Source organism: Podarcis cretensis, assembly GCF_951804945.1.
Source record: "Podarcis cretensis genome assembly, chromosome: 3".
Taxonomy (NCBI): Eukaryota; Metazoa; Chordata; class Lepidosauria; order Squamata; family Lacertidae; genus Podarcis; species Podarcis cretensis.
The window spans coordinates 106,777,572-106,795,978 of NC_137172.1; the positions used below are offsets into that span (position 1 = coordinate 106,777,572).

General features: G+C 44.6%; 1 protein-coding gene across 1 annotated transcript; it reads left to right on the plus strand.

Annotated features, from left to right (window-relative positions):
• The first annotated feature begins 2,237 nt into the window (after positions 1 to 2,237).
• On the plus strand, positions 2,238 to 11,794 carry MATN3 (matrilin 3). Its single transcript, XM_079969802.1, has 12 exons — positions 2,238 to 2,554; positions 4,742 to 5,311; positions 5,897 to 6,043; positions 6,135 to 6,281; positions 6,363 to 6,509; positions 6,821 to 6,967; positions 7,276 to 7,422; positions 8,743 to 8,889; positions 8,965 to 9,111; positions 9,197 to 9,319; positions 10,371 to 10,505; positions 11,558 to 11,794. Exons 1-12 carry the CDS (start codon positions 2,344 to 2,346, stop codon positions 11,791 to 11,793), a joined length of 2,304 nt encoding a protein of 767 aa, XP_079825928.1. The 5' UTR covers positions 2,238 to 2,343; the 3' UTR covers position 11,794.
• The last annotated feature ends 6,613 nt before the right edge of the window (positions 11,795 to 18,407 follow it).

Genomic DNA, 18,407 nt, shown 5'->3' on the forward strand with positions numbered 1-18,407 from the left:
GGGTGTTCCCAAGGGGGGGTGGAATCTTAGGCTTCCTATAAAAAAAGCTCAACAACTTTGGCCCAATGGGTAGGTGGGTAGATCATCTCCAGTTTTTTTATACTGTGAGTAGGCAGTATACTGTGACAGTCTGTTGGGAGTTGGTCGTCCCTGCTCTAGATGTTAGGGCATGCTTGGGGAAGCACCTTCAATAGACTTGTCCACCTTGGAGAGAGTGGGAACATGGGTAAAGACTACCTCTGAGCCTACTCCAGAGATTTTCCCTGCCTACCACCAACTGTCCTTTGGGAGAGGATCCCAGGAGAGAGCTGGGTGGCTGACAAAAGTCCATCTCAAAGCCTGGTCTGTATGGAAGGAGGGATAAGCCCAATCTTCGCTGTCATGGTCCCAATCCAATATCCCTTAGCTGCTTTGAAGAAGACCTTGGGAGGAATTCAGTGTTGCACTAAGGTGATCATTCCATTAAGGGAAGCATTTTTGGTTTGCTAGATAGAACAACCCTACCTCCTTCCCCCCCACATACTATTATGAAGGTTCTCTCAACCCCTACCCCCCAAGCCAATTTCAGGAGGCCTAGGGGATTAGAGGGGGGGAACTCTGTTACAGAAGCCCTTATGCAGGTGATGGGTCTCCTTAGCTGAACCCCATCCCCAATATAGATCTGGTTAATGTCTAATTTGGCCTTCAGGACATTGCAACATGTATATTTTCTTTTCCCATAACCATAAAACAGGTGTGAGGTGCAGGCTGGGTATCTGAAGTTCAGATACATAATTCTGCTATAAACATAGTTCACAGCAATCTCCCAGTCTTCAAAACAGATTCCTTTCTGTTTGTGCTTTCAAGAGGGTGTTCAGGTTTGGTACGTAAAAACACAGTCATGAATATGCACATCAACTTTAACCGCAATATCTCAATCTTCATGGCAGATACCGCATAAACATTACTTTTGCAGTGTTCCCCATACACCTTTTAAAAACAGGTGCAAGGAGGGGTTCAGTTGGTCTTCAGATCTCAGAACTGCTATTAAACATATTGACTCCCAGGCTGATGCCTCAATCTTCAGGGTAGATATTGTACTGTGCTGTACGTTTCAATTTTTCTGGCTTTAATTAAAAGGCTATCCAGAACAGACCCATTAAAATAATGGACATGACTGACTTAGGCCCATTGATTTTAGTGTGTCTACTCTAGTTAATACGTAGTTGGCTGCAACCCTCTGATATGATGGCATAGCCCTCTGATGCGGTCATGATGGGCTCACCTCTTGAATACTTTTCTGTTCTTATGTACATACCTGTTCTTGCGAGAAGTCTGGTTATATTTTTAGGAAGCAGGAGGATTTCAGCTCCATTTGTATCACTGACGTGGATCCTCAGGATTTCTGAATGTGGACTGTTGGTCGTCTTGGGAGTTTATACGAGGGTGGTCCATCCATGTAAACAAGCCAAGACTTGCTCCTTGGCTCTCTGTCGCTGTGCTGAGAACAACATGTGCAACTTCATTGCCATTATCTAAACATTGATTTGCTTGAATGTGACTTACCTATATTCAGCATGCAGCAGGCATGTTGAGTTCAGAGAAGGTATGGGAAGTTTGCTAAAAGGGCCGTCAGGCAGAAGGATGCAGAAAGTCCTGGGTTCAAGCCCTGACATCTCCAGATCCTTGCCTGAAACCTTGGAGAGCTGCTTTAAACATTACTTGAGTAGTTTAGTCATTGCTGAGCTAGATGAACGAGTGTTCTGACACAATTCAAGCCAGCTCCCTAGGTTCTTCCAAAATTGTGATACTATTTTACTTTCCAATTAGCTGATCACTTTAAATCTCTCAACTAAGTTTGAAATGCATGTATGAGTTTTCCCAAAGATATTTGGACAGAGGGTGGTGGGGAGATAAATTCACTTTCCTGGTTGTCACCTATGAATTTAAATCGGATGCTAGTGCCGATGAATTAAATACATTCTTTTCCTACCCTGTCCTGCGTTTTTCTTGGATACTGGCTTCCCTTTGTGCCCTGTTTTCATTGCAGCTGATCCCCTTGCTAAGTTGAAGTTGGCCACCCCAAATCCTGACAGCTGAAGCACTTGATTGATGAAGCGAAGTACCTGGCTTTGATTTTCCCCACTGTGATTACTGAGAAGGCTACTGAGGGAACGTGGGTGACTCAACGGAAGAAACTGCCTGGGAAAGGGTGGAGTGAACTGACTGTGCTTTCTCCTTGTCCGCCACACACTTGCTCTCTGGCCAGGAACTTAAAAAATAAAATAAAACCTGTCTCAAGGAAAAGCACACAGACAGTGTCAGGGAGGTAGAGGAGCTGGTCTTCAAACCAAAGCAGCTGAAATGCTCTGGCTACTCAAGACGCCTGGCACTTGCCTTTTCCTGCTACTGCCTGCAGTTTTAGGGGTCCGGTACAGGTTTCCTAAGCGCTCAGTTCAGGTAGGTTTGCGCTCCATTCCACTGCAAGGCAAGACATTTGGCGGAAAAGCTGCAGCAAGGGCTGATGAACCCTACTCCGGAGATATCGAGGGTTCTTCAACAGTCTCCTCTACAGGTAATTTAGCTTCTGTGCTATGGGCAGAGGGTCTGGAGAAATGCTAAAGGTCGGGCATATTTTCTAGGTGTTGGCTATATGCTCCATGTCTTGCATTCCCAAATATTCAGTAAATAATAATAATAATAATAATAATAATAATAGGAGCTGGACCTCAGTGTCCGGGCTGAACGATGGGGGTGGAGATGCTCCTTCAGGTATACTGGGCTGAGGCCGTTTAGGGCTTTACAGGTCAGCACCAACACTGAATTGTGCTCGGAAATGTACTGGGAGACAATGTAGGTCTTTCAGGACTGGTGTTATGTGGTCCCGGCGGCCGCTCCCAGTCACCAGTCTAGCTGCCGCATTCTGGATTAATTGTAGTTTCTGGGTCAAAGATAGCCCTACATAGAGTACATTGCAGTAGTCCAAGCAGGAGATAACCAGAAAATGCACCACTCTAGTGAGACAGTCTGCAGGCAGGTAGGGTCTCAGCCTGTGTACCAGATGGAGCTGGTAGACAGCTGCCCTGGACACAGAATTGACCCGCGCCTCCATGGACAGCTGTGAGTCCAAAATGACTCCCAGGCTGCGCACCTGGTCCTTCAGGGGCACAGTTACCCCACTCAGGACCAACACAATCTCCTTTTTTTCTGGCAGGTCTGCAGGTGGGACACAAATTGTTTTGGTGTATCTTTTTTTATTGACAAGAGATGTGATGATGGCAGGCATTCTATCATAAACACTCAACAACCATATTGGATTGATGAGAATTCCTGATGATACATTGGGAAACTTTTAGGCTAGACTTTCTCAATGCTGTAGCCGAGATGTTGTGGGCTACAGCTCTAACAAGCCCATAGCCAGCCTGACAAATTTTCAGGGATGATGGAAGTTGTCGCCCAAAGCACCTGGAGGATACCAGGGTGCTTTAGAGAAAAGCCAAGTAGTAATATAAATATATATATTATAAATATGCATTTAAAAATAGGTTGTTAGAACTTTTAATTATGCCCTTGTGAGTTCCAAAACTTCCCTCTTCCCCTAGCATAGAAGAAGACCCCACATTCATTGAGTTAAAAATTGGTTCACTTACGAACCCTTCCAAGGTCCGGTCCATGTGCTATTCCATACATCCCTTGGAAAAGTTGTACAGGCAGTATAACTTGTCTTACTTGCAAAGTGGTGAAAGTTCCCAAATCAGTGGTATATAGGAGCTCAAGAGAGGCTTGTTAGACCATGTGGCTAAGCATAAGCATAATATGGCAGGCAGGCAGGGTGGGGGTGGGGAGAGGATAGGGAATTTGAAGAAGCTGTAAAAGTTGCACAAGTGTTAAATATTCTCCCTGACTTGCTACCATGGTTGAATCTCCAGAAAGGGGCTTAAACTGCAAAGAAGTTGTTGAAGTATCACAAATGGGTCATTGGCGACATGTTTGTGTGTGTGTCCTGCTTTCAGATTTTCTCCAGAATTGGTAACTTCATATTAAATGGGGGTGGCAGGACATCGCGAAAAACTTGCATGTGTGAGGAGTTCCAATCCCACAATAAACATTTATCTGAAAACACACTATTCCAGTTGTGTCAAGCCTGTTGTGATGACCATTAGTGTAGAAATCATTAAAAAAAAAAAACACTGATATTCTCAATCCTTTCACAGTGATAAAATTATTAAAGTCTTGACTGCAAATCTATACTCACCTGAGGGGAGTAAGCCCTATTAAACTCTTCTATATTTTTCTTAAATGTTTTTCTGAGCAGGCCTAAAACTGCACCATTTTGTACTACACATTACTATCCCAGGCAGGCAGATTTCTTGATTTTCCATTTGTACCACACTGGAGTCCAACTTGTAAAAGAAAAGGAAAAAATCAGGAGTAGTTTGTCAAAGCCTCTTTTAAGTCCAGCCACTTACCGTATTTTTTGCTCTATAAGACTCACTTTTTCCCTCCTAAAAAGTAAAGGGAAATGTGTGTGCGTCTTATGGAGCGAATGCAGGCTGCGCAGCTATCACAGAAGCCAGAACAGCAAGAGGGCTTGCTGCTTTCACTGCATAGCGATCCCTCTTGCTGTTCTGGCTTCTGAGATTCAGATTTTTTCCCCCCCTTGTTTTCCTCCTCCAAAAACTAGGTGCGTCTTGTGGTCTGGTGTGTCTTATAGAGCGAAAAATATGGTAATTTGGAATATTGTGCTTCAATTGTCTTGCAGAGGCTATATGCCGGAGTCGCCCCATAGACCTTGTATTTATAATAGACAGCTCCCGCAGTGTCCGGCCTCAGGAGTTTGAAAAAGTGAAAACCTTCTTGGCCAAACTGATTGAAGCCTTGGATGTGGGGGAAAGAGCGACTCGTGTTGCGGTGGTGAACTATGCCAGCACAGTCAAGATTGAATTCAATCTTCAGAAGTACTTTGACAAAGCGTCCATGAAGAATGCTATCTATCACATCCATCCATTATCTGTGGGGACTATGACTGGCTTGGCCATCCAGACAGCGATCAACGAAGTTTTCACCAGAGACGGAGGGGCAAGGGACTCTTCCCATGACGTCCCTAAGGTGGTCATTATAGTGACCGATGGCCGACCTCAGGATCAGGTTCATGAGGTGGCTTACAAGGCTCGAGCCTCTGGAATCGAGATTTATGCCGTTGGGGTTGACCGAGCAGATATGGAGTTCTTGCGGCTGATAGTGAGTGAGCCGGTCAGTGAGCACGTTTCTTATGTGGAGACGTACGGTGTGATAGAAAAGCTGGCTTCCAAATTTCGAAAAACGTTCTGTGGTAAGATAATCACTACATGGTGATTACTCCCTTTTGTTTCTGCTGCTAGGATAAGGATATACAATCGTACCTTGGAAGTCGAACGGAATCCATTCCAGAAGTCCGATCAACCTCCAAAACGTTTGAAAACCAAAGCGCGGCTTCTGATTGGCTGCAGGAAACTCCTGCAGCCAATCAGAAGCTGTGGAAGCCCCGTCGGACATTTGGGTTCCAAAGGAACATTTGCAAACTAGAATAATCACTTCTGGGTTTGCGGTGTTCGGGAGCCAAAACGGCTGAGTTTCAGGGCGTTCAGGATCCAAGGTGTGTTGTTAGGTAAATCTGTTTTTTTCCCTTTTTATTTTTTTAATGTATTATATGGCTTTATTGATGTAAATTGCTTTGATATATCTTTTCATGATACACCAGTATACAAATGTTTAAAATAAATAAATTCCCCACATAAAAACTGAACTGTGTCTCTCTATGAGACAGTTGTGCCATCTCAGCCAGGAAATGCTTAATACGTAAGTTATTTGATCACAGAGCATTAAATGTTTTCTGTGGCACCAGCGGACATAATTCTTCTGTATACTCCTTCCCTAGCTGTGGATGTTTGTGCCCTTGGGACCCACAATTGTGAGCAACTTTGTGTGAGTAGCGATGGCTCCTGGCACTGTGAATGCTATGAAGGGTACACCTTGAATCCGGACAAGAGGACTTGCTCAAGGAAGAAGTTGGAAGCTTCTTCAGGTAACACATTTTGTGAGATTTCTTCTGTTTTATAAGTAATTTATCCATTTATTATTCAACTATTAATGCAATTCCTTAACATCTGCCCTAGGTGGAGAGGGTTGTGCATCTGGAAGCCACAACTGTGACCAAATGTGTGTGAGTACTGATGGATCCTGGCGCTGCGAGTGCTATGAAGGGTACACACTGAATCCAGACAGGAGAACTTGCTCAAGGAAGAAGTTGGAGCCTCCCTCAGGTAACACATTTTATGAGGAAATTAGGATTTTTATTGATTTATTATTGTGTTATTAAAGTAGTTCCTTAATGCCTCTCCTAGGTCGGGAGACCTGTGAGCCTGGGATCCACAATTGTGAGCAACTTTGTGTGAGTAGCGATGGCTCCTGGCGCTGTGAATGTTATGAAGGGTACACACTGAATCCAGACAGGAGAACTTGCTCAAGGAAGGAGTTGGAGGCACCTTCAGGTAACATGTTTTGTGAGGAGATTTTTTTTTTTTAAGTAATTTATAATTTAGTTGTTAATATAATTCCTTATTATCTGTCCTAGGTGGAGAAGGTTGTGTATCTGGAAGCGACAACTGTGAGCAATTGTGTGTTAGTACAGATGGCTCCTGGCATTGTGAATGCTATGAAGGGTACACCTTGAATCCGGACAAGAGAACTTGCTCAAGGAAGGAGTCGGAGGTTCCTTCAGGTAACATATGTTATATTGAGATTTGGCTTTTTATCAGTTTATTATTGCGTTATTAATGTGGTTCCTTAATGCCTCTCCTAGGTCGGGAGACCTGTGAGCCTGGGATCCACAACTGTGAGCAACTTTGTGTGAGTAGCGATGGCTCCTGGCGCTGTGAATGTTATGAAGGTTACACCTTGAATCCAGATAAGAGAACTTGCTCAAGGAAAGAGTTGGAAACTTCTTCAGGTAACATATTTTGTGAGATTTCTTCTGTTTTCTAAGTAATTTATCTATTTATTATTCAACTACAGTGGTACCTCGGGTTAAGAACTTAAATCGTTCTGGAGCTCTGTTCTTAACCTGAAACTGTTTTTAACCTGAGGTACAACTTTAGCTAATGGGGCCTCCTGCTGCCACCGCGCAATTTCTGTTCTCATCCTGAAGCAAAGTTCTTAACCCGAGGTACTATTTCTGCGTTAGCGGAGTCTGTAACCTGAAGCGTCTGTAACCCGAGGTACCACTGTATTAATGTAATCCCTTAACGTCCATCCTAGGTGGAGAGGGTTGTGCATCTGGAAGCCACGACTGTGAGCAATTGTGTGTGAGTAGCGATGGCTCCTGGCACTGTGAATGTTATGAAGGGTACACCTTGAATCCAGACAAGAGAACTTGCTCAAGGAAGGAGTTGGAAGCTTCTTCAGGTAACACATTTTGTGAGATTTACCGTATTTTTTTCTCTATTAGACTCACTTTTCCCCTCCTAAAAAGTAAGGGGAAATGTGTGTGTGCCTTATGGAGTGAATGCAGGCTGCGCAGCTATCCCAGAAGCCAGAACAGCAAGAGGGATAGCTGCTTTCGCTGCGCAGCGATCCCTCTTGTTGTTCTGGCTTCTGAGATTCAGAATATTTTCTTTCTTGTTTTCCTCCTCCAAAAACTAGTTGTGTCTTATGGTCTGGTGCGACTTATAGAGCGAAAAATACGGTATTTTGTTTTCTGTGTAATTTATCCATTTAGTGTTCAACTATTACAGTCATACCTTGGAAGTAAAATGGAATCCGTTCCGGAAGTCTGTTCGATTTCCAAAACGTTCGGAAAACAAAGTGTGGTTTCCTATTGGCTGCAGGAAGCTTATGCAGCCAATCCGAAGCTGCAGAAGCCCCATCAGACGTTTGAGTTCCAAAGAACGTTCGCAAACCGGAACACTCACTTCCGGGTTTGCGCTGTTTGAGAGCCAAAACGTCCAAGTACCAACACGTTCGGGTTTCCAAGGTACAACTATTAATGTAATTCCTTAACATCTGCCCTAGGTGGAGAGGGTTGTGCATCTGGAAGCCATGACTGTGAGCAATTGTGTGTGAGTAGCGATGGCTCCTGGCACTGTGATTGCTATGAAGGGTACACCTTGAATCCGGACAAGAGAACTTGCTCAAGGAAGGAGCTGGAGGTTCCCTCAGGTAACACATTTTGTGAGATTTCTTCTGTTTTCTAAGTAATTTATCCATTTATTATTCAATTATTAATGTAAGACCTTAACATCTGCCCTAGGTGGAGAGGGTTGTGCATCTGGAAGCCATGACTGTGAGCAATTGTGTGTGAGTAGCGATGGCTCCTGGCACTGTGATTGCTATGAAGGGTACACCTTGAATCTGGACAAGAGAACTTGCTCAAGGAAGGAGCTGGAGGTTCCCTCAGGTAACACATTTTGTGAGATTTCTTCTGTTTTCTAAGTAATTTATCCATTTATTATTCAATTATTAATGTAAGACCTTAACATCTGCCCTAGGTGGAGAGGGTTGTGCATCTGGAAGCCATGACTGTGAGCAATTGTGTGTGAGTAGCGATGGCTCCTGGCACTGTGATTGCTATGAAGGGTACACCTTGAATCCGGACAAGAGAACTTGCTCAAGGAAGGAGCTGGAGGTTCCCTCAGGTAACACATTTTGTGAGATTTCTTCTGTTTTCTAAGTAATTTATCCATTTATTATTCAACTATTAATGTAATTCCTTAACATCTGCCCTAGGTGGAGAGGGTTGTGCATCTGGAAGCCACGACTGTGAGCAATTGTGTGTGAGTACAGATGGCTCCTGGCACTGTGAGTGCTATGAAGGGTACATTTTGAATCCAGACAAGAGAACTTGCTTAAGGAAAGAGTTGGAGGCTCCCTCAGGTAACATGCTATGAAGAGATTTGTTGTTTTTTAAATTATTATTTAGTTACTGATATAGTTCCTTATCCAACCTAGGTGAAGGGAACTGTGTAGCTGGAACACACAACTGTGAGCAAATATGTTTGAGTAGTAATGGCTCCTGGCATTGTGAGTGTTATGAAGGGTACACCTTGAATCCGGATAAAAGAACTTGCTCAAGGAAGAATCTGGAGGCTCCTTCACGTAATACATTTTCTGAGGGCCTTATTATTTATTTGTTTTGAAAGTTTAGTATTGAATTATTAATGTTGTTCCTCATCTGTCCTAGGTGGGGAGAGCTGTGTACCTGGGACTCACAATTGTGAGCAAATCTGTGTGAGTAGCGATGGCTCCTGGCATTGTGAGTGCTTTGAAGGCTACGTCTTGAATCAAGACAAGAGGACTTGCTCACGTAAGAATCTGGCAGCTTCATTGGCCAGCACATTTCATGATGGGAGGTTTTGTGTTTTTTTGGTTTAGAAGCATTCAGCAATGTGATTTCTTATTTGCATTTGAATAATCTTATTGTTCTTCAAAACTATCTTGTAAGCTAGGTCATTATTATTTATTCCCATATTGATGGTAAAGGAGGGCTCTGAGGGAATAGCATCCCCAAAGCTTTAGTTATACCTTGCCATGTCATGGCTAAAGTGCAGTTTGAGTTGGAGAGTTCCCCATGTCTCAGGTGACAAACCTAGCTATTCTGTCACATCCGCTCTCTCTAAATACCCCAAGAGGGTGATTCGAATCATTTTTCAATTAGCGTGTCTTGTTTTCCCCTCAGTTACAAAAGTCTTTATAAACGAAGAACTCTCTCTCTCTCTCTCTCTATATATATATACAGTCATACCTCAGGTTACAGAAGATACAGGTTACGTTTTTTCAGGTTGCACACCACCAAAACCTGGAAGAACCAGAATGGGTTACTTCTGGATTTCAGCAGTTGCGCATGCGCAGAAGCGCTAAATCGTGTTTTGCACATGTGCAGAACGCCGAATTGCAACCTGCGCGTGCGCAGAAGCACTGAATCGCAACCCACGTGTGCACAGACGCACCACTGCGGCTTGCGAACGTGCATCCTGCACGGATCACGTTCACAGCCCGAGCGTCCACTGTATATATAATGGTTGTACCAGGCCACTTTGCGCCCCCTTGATGGAAAGGCAGGATATGGATGTGCTAAATAAGTAAATGTGTCTTTGTGAAGACCAAGTTACACAGTATATCTCAACTCCCTCCCTAGCTAGAGAAAAGGATGTTTGCACAACTGGAGACCATGACTGTGAACAGATTTGTGTCGCCAGCGGTGACTCTTGGCACTGCGACTGCTTTGAAGGGCACACCTTGAATCCGGACAAGAAGACCTGTTCAAGTAAAGATATGGCAGCTCATTCAGCATATATTTAATGAGAAAGGGAGAGTGCAAGCCTATTTATCACAATTCTCTCTTTTTTAAAAAATAGTTCATTCATCAGCTCTGGACGTCTGTGCTCCTGGAACCCACAACTGCCAACAAATCTGTGTTCCCAGTGGCAGTTCCCATCGTTGTGAGTGCTATGAAGGATTCACCTTGAATGCAGATAAGAAAACATGCTCAAGTAAGAATCTGGCCGATACATCAGGAAGGAAAAGCATAGTGTTGCTTCTTTCCCCCCAGTACATATTTCAGTTTGGTTGAGAAACTGCATTCTTAGTGGGCTTGCTGCCATTTTTCTTGGGAATGGTCTCTCTCCCCTTGGCTGCGTACGTGCCATGCATTTAAGGCACCCACCCCTCAAGAATCCTAGGATCTGTAGTTCACCCGACACAGCATCCGAACAAACTACAGTTCCCAGGATTCTTTGGGGTGTGTGGAAATGTGTTTTTAAATGTGCGGTGTGTAACAGCTGCATGACAGGACAACGCTTACCCTTGAAGAGAGATCCAGGACATCCCCTTTTGGGGAGCTGTGCTCTCCCATGGGTCATGTGACTCACATGGGAGTGCAGCCCAGAAGACACACACCCCAGTTTTGTCCTGGGACATGCTGGAGGGCATAGTGGCACCATTCACACAGCAAAAACTACCACAGAGATGTCAACATTTTCAAAAGTAAGGGGGTCCATGACTCGGCCTTTTAAAAAACAGGGCATCCACAGTACTCAGCTAATTGGGAACCACTGGTTTAGATACTAATGTTTTATTTATTGTACCCTGCTCTGAGATTGCTTGTGGCAATGAAGGTAAAGGTAAAGGAACCCCTGACCATTAGGTCCTGTCATGACCGACTCTGGGGTTGCGGCGCTCATCTCGCTTTATTGGCCGAGGGAGCCAGCGTACAGCTTCCAGGTCATGTGGCCAGCATGACTAAGCTGCTTCTGGCGAACCAAAGCAGTGCACGGAAACGCCGTTAACCTTCCTGCCAGAGCGGTACCTATTTATCTACTTGCACTTTGACGTGCTTTCGAACTGCTAGGTTGGCAGGAGCAGGGACCGAGCAACGGGAGCTCATCCCGTCGTGGGGATTCAAACCGCTGACCATCTGATCGGCAAGCCCTAGACTCTGTGGTTTAACCCACAGCGCCACCTGCGTCCCGTGGCAATGAAGAGTGGGTAACAAATATTGTTAATACGCAGATAACCGAAAGCATATGGTTCATTCTCTCCTCAGGAATAGCAAGAAGCCATCTTCCTTCTATGACAACGGAAGAGGCCTGTAAATGTGAATCACTTGCTAAATTTCACAAGCTGGCCACTTCATACCTTGAGGCAATATCTACAAAACATATCCTTTCTTTTGAGATCATTTCAGTGTTGGATGCATTGCTGTTTCGTGTGCTTCCTTGTGTGGCAAACATCTCTGCAAAATCTGATCTGCAACCATGTGATATGTTCCTTAACGGTTGACCACTAGATGATCTGTCCAAGAAATTAGAAGCATACCAGTATGGTGCAGAACATGTCTAGAGCTGAAGAACCTGCTGCAATTAAAAACAATTCCTTTCTATTGCACTTTGCAAGCTTTTCTTTCAAAGGAGTTGCTTTGTGGTTAAAAAAAAAAGTGCAAATGTGTGTAGTGTACTTGTGTAATGCACATAATTGTGTCTAATCAAAGAAAGTTCATTCTGCATAAAAATCAATGTTGTTGTTTTTATAGTCATATGCACTGTGCGGTGCATATTTCTACAACTATATTTGAATGCGGTGGTTAAAAACTAAATCTGCCCCTCTCATATCCAACCATTTATAGGTACAGAGAAAGCCATATAAATAGTTGTGGCTGGTATGGTGCATTGTAAAAACTTTTTTGCATCTGGCAAAGTAGAATATAAATGCTATCTCCTATCTCTGATTTCCATTTAAATGGTATTTCTTTGCCCTTAGAGTCATATATGGGACGTGGGTGGCGCTGTGGGTAAAACCTCAGCGCCTAGGGCTTGCTGATCGCATGGTCGGCGGTTCGAATCCCCACAGCGGGGTGAGCTCCCGTCTTTCGGTCCCAGCTCCTGCCCACCTAGCAGTTCGAAAGCACTCTTAAGTGCAAGTAGATAAATAGGTACCGCTTTATAGCGGGAAGGTAAACGGTGTTTCCGTGTGCTGCGCTGGTGCCGGCTCGCCAGAGCAGCTTCGTCACGCTGGTCACGTGACCCGGAAGTGTCTCCGGACAGTGCTGGCCCCCGGCCTCTTAAGCGAGATGGGCGCGCAACCCCAGAGTCGGTCACGACTGGCCCGTATGGGCAGGGGTACCTTTACCTTTACTTTAGAGACATATATGTCCAGTGGGACAAGCTGCTCTAAATGACATTCATGCCCCTTTAAACCTCGTTTTTTAATCTAGAAGGACTCAAAATATATCAGCAGAATGGACTTGCTCAAATATCACTACTATGTGGATGAAACACAATGTACAGCGGAAGGTTAAAAGCCCCTGACATTATTTGCCTATGACATGTTAATATAATTTACATCTTGCAACCTTTCATTTTAATAAAGATCAGCATACTCTGGAAAAGTTTTCTTTTCTTTTCTATGTAGCTCTGTGAGAATGTATACAATACATTAAAAAACAGGAAATTTGTTTGTCACTGTGAAAGCGACTTAGCCCATGGTTCATTGATTCAACGCGAGTTCTTATCTTAATATAGTTGTCCCTTATTCTCTATTACAGGTCCTTAAAATAAACAAATGCTTTTTTATCTGAATAGCAAGTTTTGATTTTCCCACAGGGACCCTACATGCACTGCTTATTGTTCACTAAGTTAGGGTTGCCATATTTCTAGAAGAGTCAGGACACAAAAGTCATTTAGCTTTTTTCAGGCAACAACCTCCTAGATATTTTGACGATTTTCCAAACTCCCTGCCGGAATTAAATCCCGGACATGTCTAGGAAATTCCAGACGTATGGCAAACCTAACTGTGTGTGAATATGTGTTCATACCCTGAGGTGGGAAAAATGAATTGCACAAATATAAACTGCCGCAAGAGAGGAAGTAGACTAGAGCGTTCCTAATAAAGGCTCTGTGTCTCTGATATTTGGATACTTAATGTCAACACAGAGAGATGCACCGAAGAAGGGAGGTTAAACCTGTAAAAAATAATAATAATCATCTCACACAGCTGCCAAAGATGTTCAGGACTTGTATTAGATAAAATAAACATGGGGAGTAGTAACTCCAGCCTCTGGGTGGGCAGACACAGAAGTTGCACCTGGACAACCAAGTCATAACTGGTCATACAGCTGAGCTCTCCCTCACCCCATTTCTCGCTTTGTCCCTCTCCATTCTCAGCAGTCCCCAAAAAGGTAAAGGTAAAGGTAAAAGGACCCCTGACCATTAGGTCCAGTCGTGACCGACTCTGGGGTTGCAGTGCTCATCTCGCTTTATTGGCGGAGGGAGCCGGCGTACAGCTTCCAGGTCATGTGGCCAGCATGACTAAGCCGCTTCTGGTGCAACGGGACATCGTGATGGAAACCAGAGCACATGGAAACACTGTTTACCTTCCTGTCCCAGCAGTACCTATTTGTCTACTTGCACTGGTGTGCTTTCAAACTGCTAGGTGGGCAGAAGCTGGGACCGAGCAATGGGAGCTCACCCCGTCATGGGGATTCGAACTGCTGACCTTTTGATTGGCAAGTCCTAGGCTCTGTGGTTTAACCCACAGCGCCACTCGCACCCCCCAATACTAGCTTCCAAAAGCCAACCTTTAAGGGAGCCCATTATGGGGGGTGGGAAAACCTTCATTTTTGAAGGTAGGAAGGTTGCCCACACCTCAGAAGGGATGGATGGAAATGAAAGCAATGATAAAAGAACAGGTGACACATTTGTGTGGAAAGGTGGAGAGAGAGAACCAAACTTTCCTCGAAACAAAATACAGTGGTACCTCGGGTTAAGTACTTAATTCGTTCTGGAGGTCCATTCTTAACCTGAAACTGTTCTTAACCTGAAGCACCACTTTAGCTACTGGGGCCTCCTGCTGCCACTGCGCCGCCAGAACACGATTTCTGTTCTTATCCTGAAGCAAAGTTCTTAACCTGAAGCACTATTTCTGGGTTAGCAGAGTCTGTAACCTGAAGCGTATGTCACCTGAAGCGTATGTAACCTGAGGTACCACTGTAAAAACATTCCTTCCAGTAGCACTTTAGTGAACAACTTTCCTCAACATGGAACTAGAGCAATTATCTCTGAAATACTTGACTGCCTCTGCCCAGCTTTCTCCTTGCATTGAGAACTCCTCTATCGGTCAGTATATTCCACTTTTTTATGTGTATATCCTGTTATGGAATATCAGTGACCCTATTTAATCTGCCACACCTAAATGTTAAGTTACATTTACATTTAATATATGAATATCATTTAAGAAATAAATCAACCAAGTGCATTCACTGAATTGCATGATTCCACATACGTAAATGCATGTGCATTCAGTATTTTCTGCTAATAGATGAGCACATATAATATCAAATGTATTATAAGCCAAACTCACCCTATTCACAGTGGCTTGGATCCTAACTTCCATATGTCATCTGTTAAAAATACTAGACGGCAAATATCCACCACCTTCAAAGAATGGTAAATACCTGAGACTAGGACTATTTGCATTTTTTAATTGCCAAAGGTTTCTGTAGCCTCACTAGTTCAGACTTACCAAACATCACTTTTCATAAACACAGCAAAATAATTAATGTTTTTGTCTTGTGGTTATCCCATCAAATTCCTGTCACAGATCGCCTGCCAATTTTATGAAAAGGTCTGACTATTTTTATTTTTTAAAAAAAGGCTTTGAAATACCTGATTCTGAGTCACAGTTTTTTGTTCTGCCTCGCTCTGTAATAATTTAAGATCCACCCCTGATTTTCTCATTTTTTTCCCTAAGTGGTGGGAAAAGGCCCACAGTACTTTTTCGGAGGGAATATAAGGTGAGGTGAATTTAAAGGCTTTGGCTCCTTATCTTCGCTGTCATGGAATGCACCTAAGGCACAAATTAATAGGGATGGCTGAGGCTGCTTGCTAAATGCACATCTATCAGCCCCCTTCACCTGTGGATTGCATGAAGCGGAATCACTGGAAGAATGGGGCTGGTGCCTCTGGCCCCACTCTCAGTATTGCATGGTGCTGATGATTCCTACACTGATTGTTCACATATTAGCCGTGGACATCAGAGGGATGCCTTGTGACTTCAGGTACGGGACCAGAAGTACAGCCCCATTCTAAGCATGTTTTTCCTCCCCGATGCACACCTGAAGAGCAGTGCCGGTTTTACATATAAGCTAAACAAGCTATAGCTTAGGACCCCACTCTCTTGGGGGCCCCAAAAAAAAACTTAAAGGAAAAAAGAACTGGATGTACATTTCCAAAATATAAGATAAAATACATATTTTTTATGTGCAAATGGCTTTAGATACCTGTTAGGTCCATAAATTACCATATAGCATATATTCAAGACAAAAAAACAGTGACAATTTGTTGTTGAGAAAGGACAGCTGGACATATAAAGGGCCCCATTACCTTCAGTAGCTTAGGGCCTCATCAGACCTAAATCCGGCTCTGCTGAAGAGGGCTATTGATTTTCATAGCAAAACCCAAATGGCTTTAATGGATTAGACAAATTCATGCAGGAGAAAGGCTATCAGCAACCATGTTCTCCCCTCCAGCATTGGAGGCAGTAGGACTCTGAATTCCAGTTACCAGGAATCACCAGAGTGTTGTTGTGGTCAGGTTCTGCTCTGAGGCTCCCCACTAGCGTCTGCGGAAAAAGGATGCTGAACTGGATGGGTCGGTCTTCTTCTGGCTGAACTAGATGGTTTGGTCTTCTTCTGGCTGACCCTCTTATGTTCTTTATCTTGCACAATATGTTGATCAGAGGTTAGGACTACAGTGGTACCTCGGGTTAAGAACTTAATTCATTCTGGAGGTCCGTTCTTAACCTGAAACTGTTCTTAACCTGAAGTACTAATTTAGCTAATGGGGCCTCCTGCTGCCGCCACGCCACCAGTGCGCAATTTCTGTTCTCACCCTGAAGCAAAGTTTAAGGGGTACTATTTCTGGGTTAGCTGAGTCTGTAACCTGAAGCGTTTGTAACCTGAAGCATCTGTAACCCAAGGTACCACTGTATCTTGCTTTGCGATGTGTGCCTCCTTGCCCTAAATTGTTTTTACTCTTTCCAACATGGCCCTGTTTCTCCTGCTTCAAAATCCAATCTTCCTGGTTACCCATCAACACTTCCTTGTTTTCTTTCAGAGTCTACAATATAGGTGGATGATATGCCTTTTGAATGATGCCCAAAGCCACCTGGGTAAGCTGCAATTTCAATCAATACAGTGGTAGCTCTGCATGCGAACGGGATCCATTCCAGAGCCCTGTTCGCATCCTGAAGAGAATGCAATCCGTGTCTGCGAGTGCATGGGTCACAATTCATCGCTTCTGCACATGACATCATTTTGACGTGTTCCATTACTTCTGGGTCGCCGCGGAGCACAACCCGAAAACACTGAACCTGAAGCAACTTTAACCCGAGGTATGACTGTACCTTATTTTGCCAGTCTTTGATGAAAGCTACCCAGGATTGCTGTTTCCAAGATAAAACTGCCTGAGATCACCTTTGGATGAATCGAATACTCACAACTTGAGAGAAACTTGATTAACTACTGTCAGAGCTGCCTCCAGGTCCCAGCTCACAGAGGACCAACGCTAGGCTGTAGTTATGTACAAAAGTCTTTATTGAGATTCAGTCTCCATTTTAAAGCCGCAGCGTGCAGCTCTACGTCCCGACCTTAGACCGGCGAAGTCCTGTCTGAGTCTCCTCCCCCTCCACACCAGTTTAAGACTCTCGCTTTGCTCCACCTCTTCCTAAGTTCCTTTCTCCTCTGGGCCCTCCTGCCCGCTAGGGTCTCATCCTTCCTGGACTCCTCTGACGCTGACTCTGACGATTCTTGCCCCTCCTTCCGGCGGGCTTTAGGACCTGGTTCCCTATCCGGGCTACCTTCTGTGCCGCTCGCCTGTACCTTTGAACTTGGCGCGCGCGCCCAGCCTGCAACTTTCCTCTTAACCGTTAACTCGCTCTCCGATGGAGGCGTGGTCAACCCTGACTCATCTTCTCTCGCTGGTGGTGCATATGTGGGCTCTGACACCTGGGACTCCTCCCCCCCACTACGCTCCGGTGGGGAAGCTGGTCCTGACTTCCAACCGCTGCTCTGGGAGTCCCCGCTGGCCCCTTGCTTCTGGGGTGTCCCCCTTGGGTCGCCCCTTGCCCTGCCCATCGGCGCCCCCTTCTGTGAATCTTCCGATTCGCTGGAGAGGCTCATGGAATCTATCGGGCTGCTGTCATATTCTCCTACACTGCCCTCGGATTGCTCCCCCTCGCTTTCCATCTCCTCTCCTCCCTGCGCTCCCGCTGAGTCCCTGACAACTACTATCACAAACATATTAGTAGTTTTGCTCTGCATCTCTCTCTCTCTCTCTCTCTGTGTGTGTGTTTTAACTTATCCCGATTTTGATTATTTAGATAATAACATTTATATGGTTTCAGGGAACAAGGAATCCAATTTGTCAAATAACAGCATTTTATAACAGACAATTATTATTATATAGTGACCTCCCTGGGGCACAAGTCTGGGCAGTGTGTATGGAGTCATCCTGGACTCATCAGATGACAAGACCCTGATTTCGGCCTTGCTGATGTGGTCCAAAGGAAAGCAGAGCAATAGGTCTGGTACCAGCTTAGCTGTGGGGGTTGCCAGAAGGAGGAGTAAAAAGGTAAAAAGTAAAGGACCCCTGGACGGTTAAGTCCAGTCAAAGGCAACTATGGGGTTGCGGCGCTCATCTTGCTTCAGGCCGAGGGAGCCGGTGTTTGTCCACAGACAGCTTTCCAGGTCACGTGGCCAACATGACTAAACCGCTTCTGGAGCAATGGAACACTGTGATGGAAACCAGAGCGCGTGGAAATGCCATTTACCTTCTCGCTGCAGCGATACCTATTTATCTACTTGCATTAGTGTGCTTTCAAACTGCTAAGTTGGCAGGAGC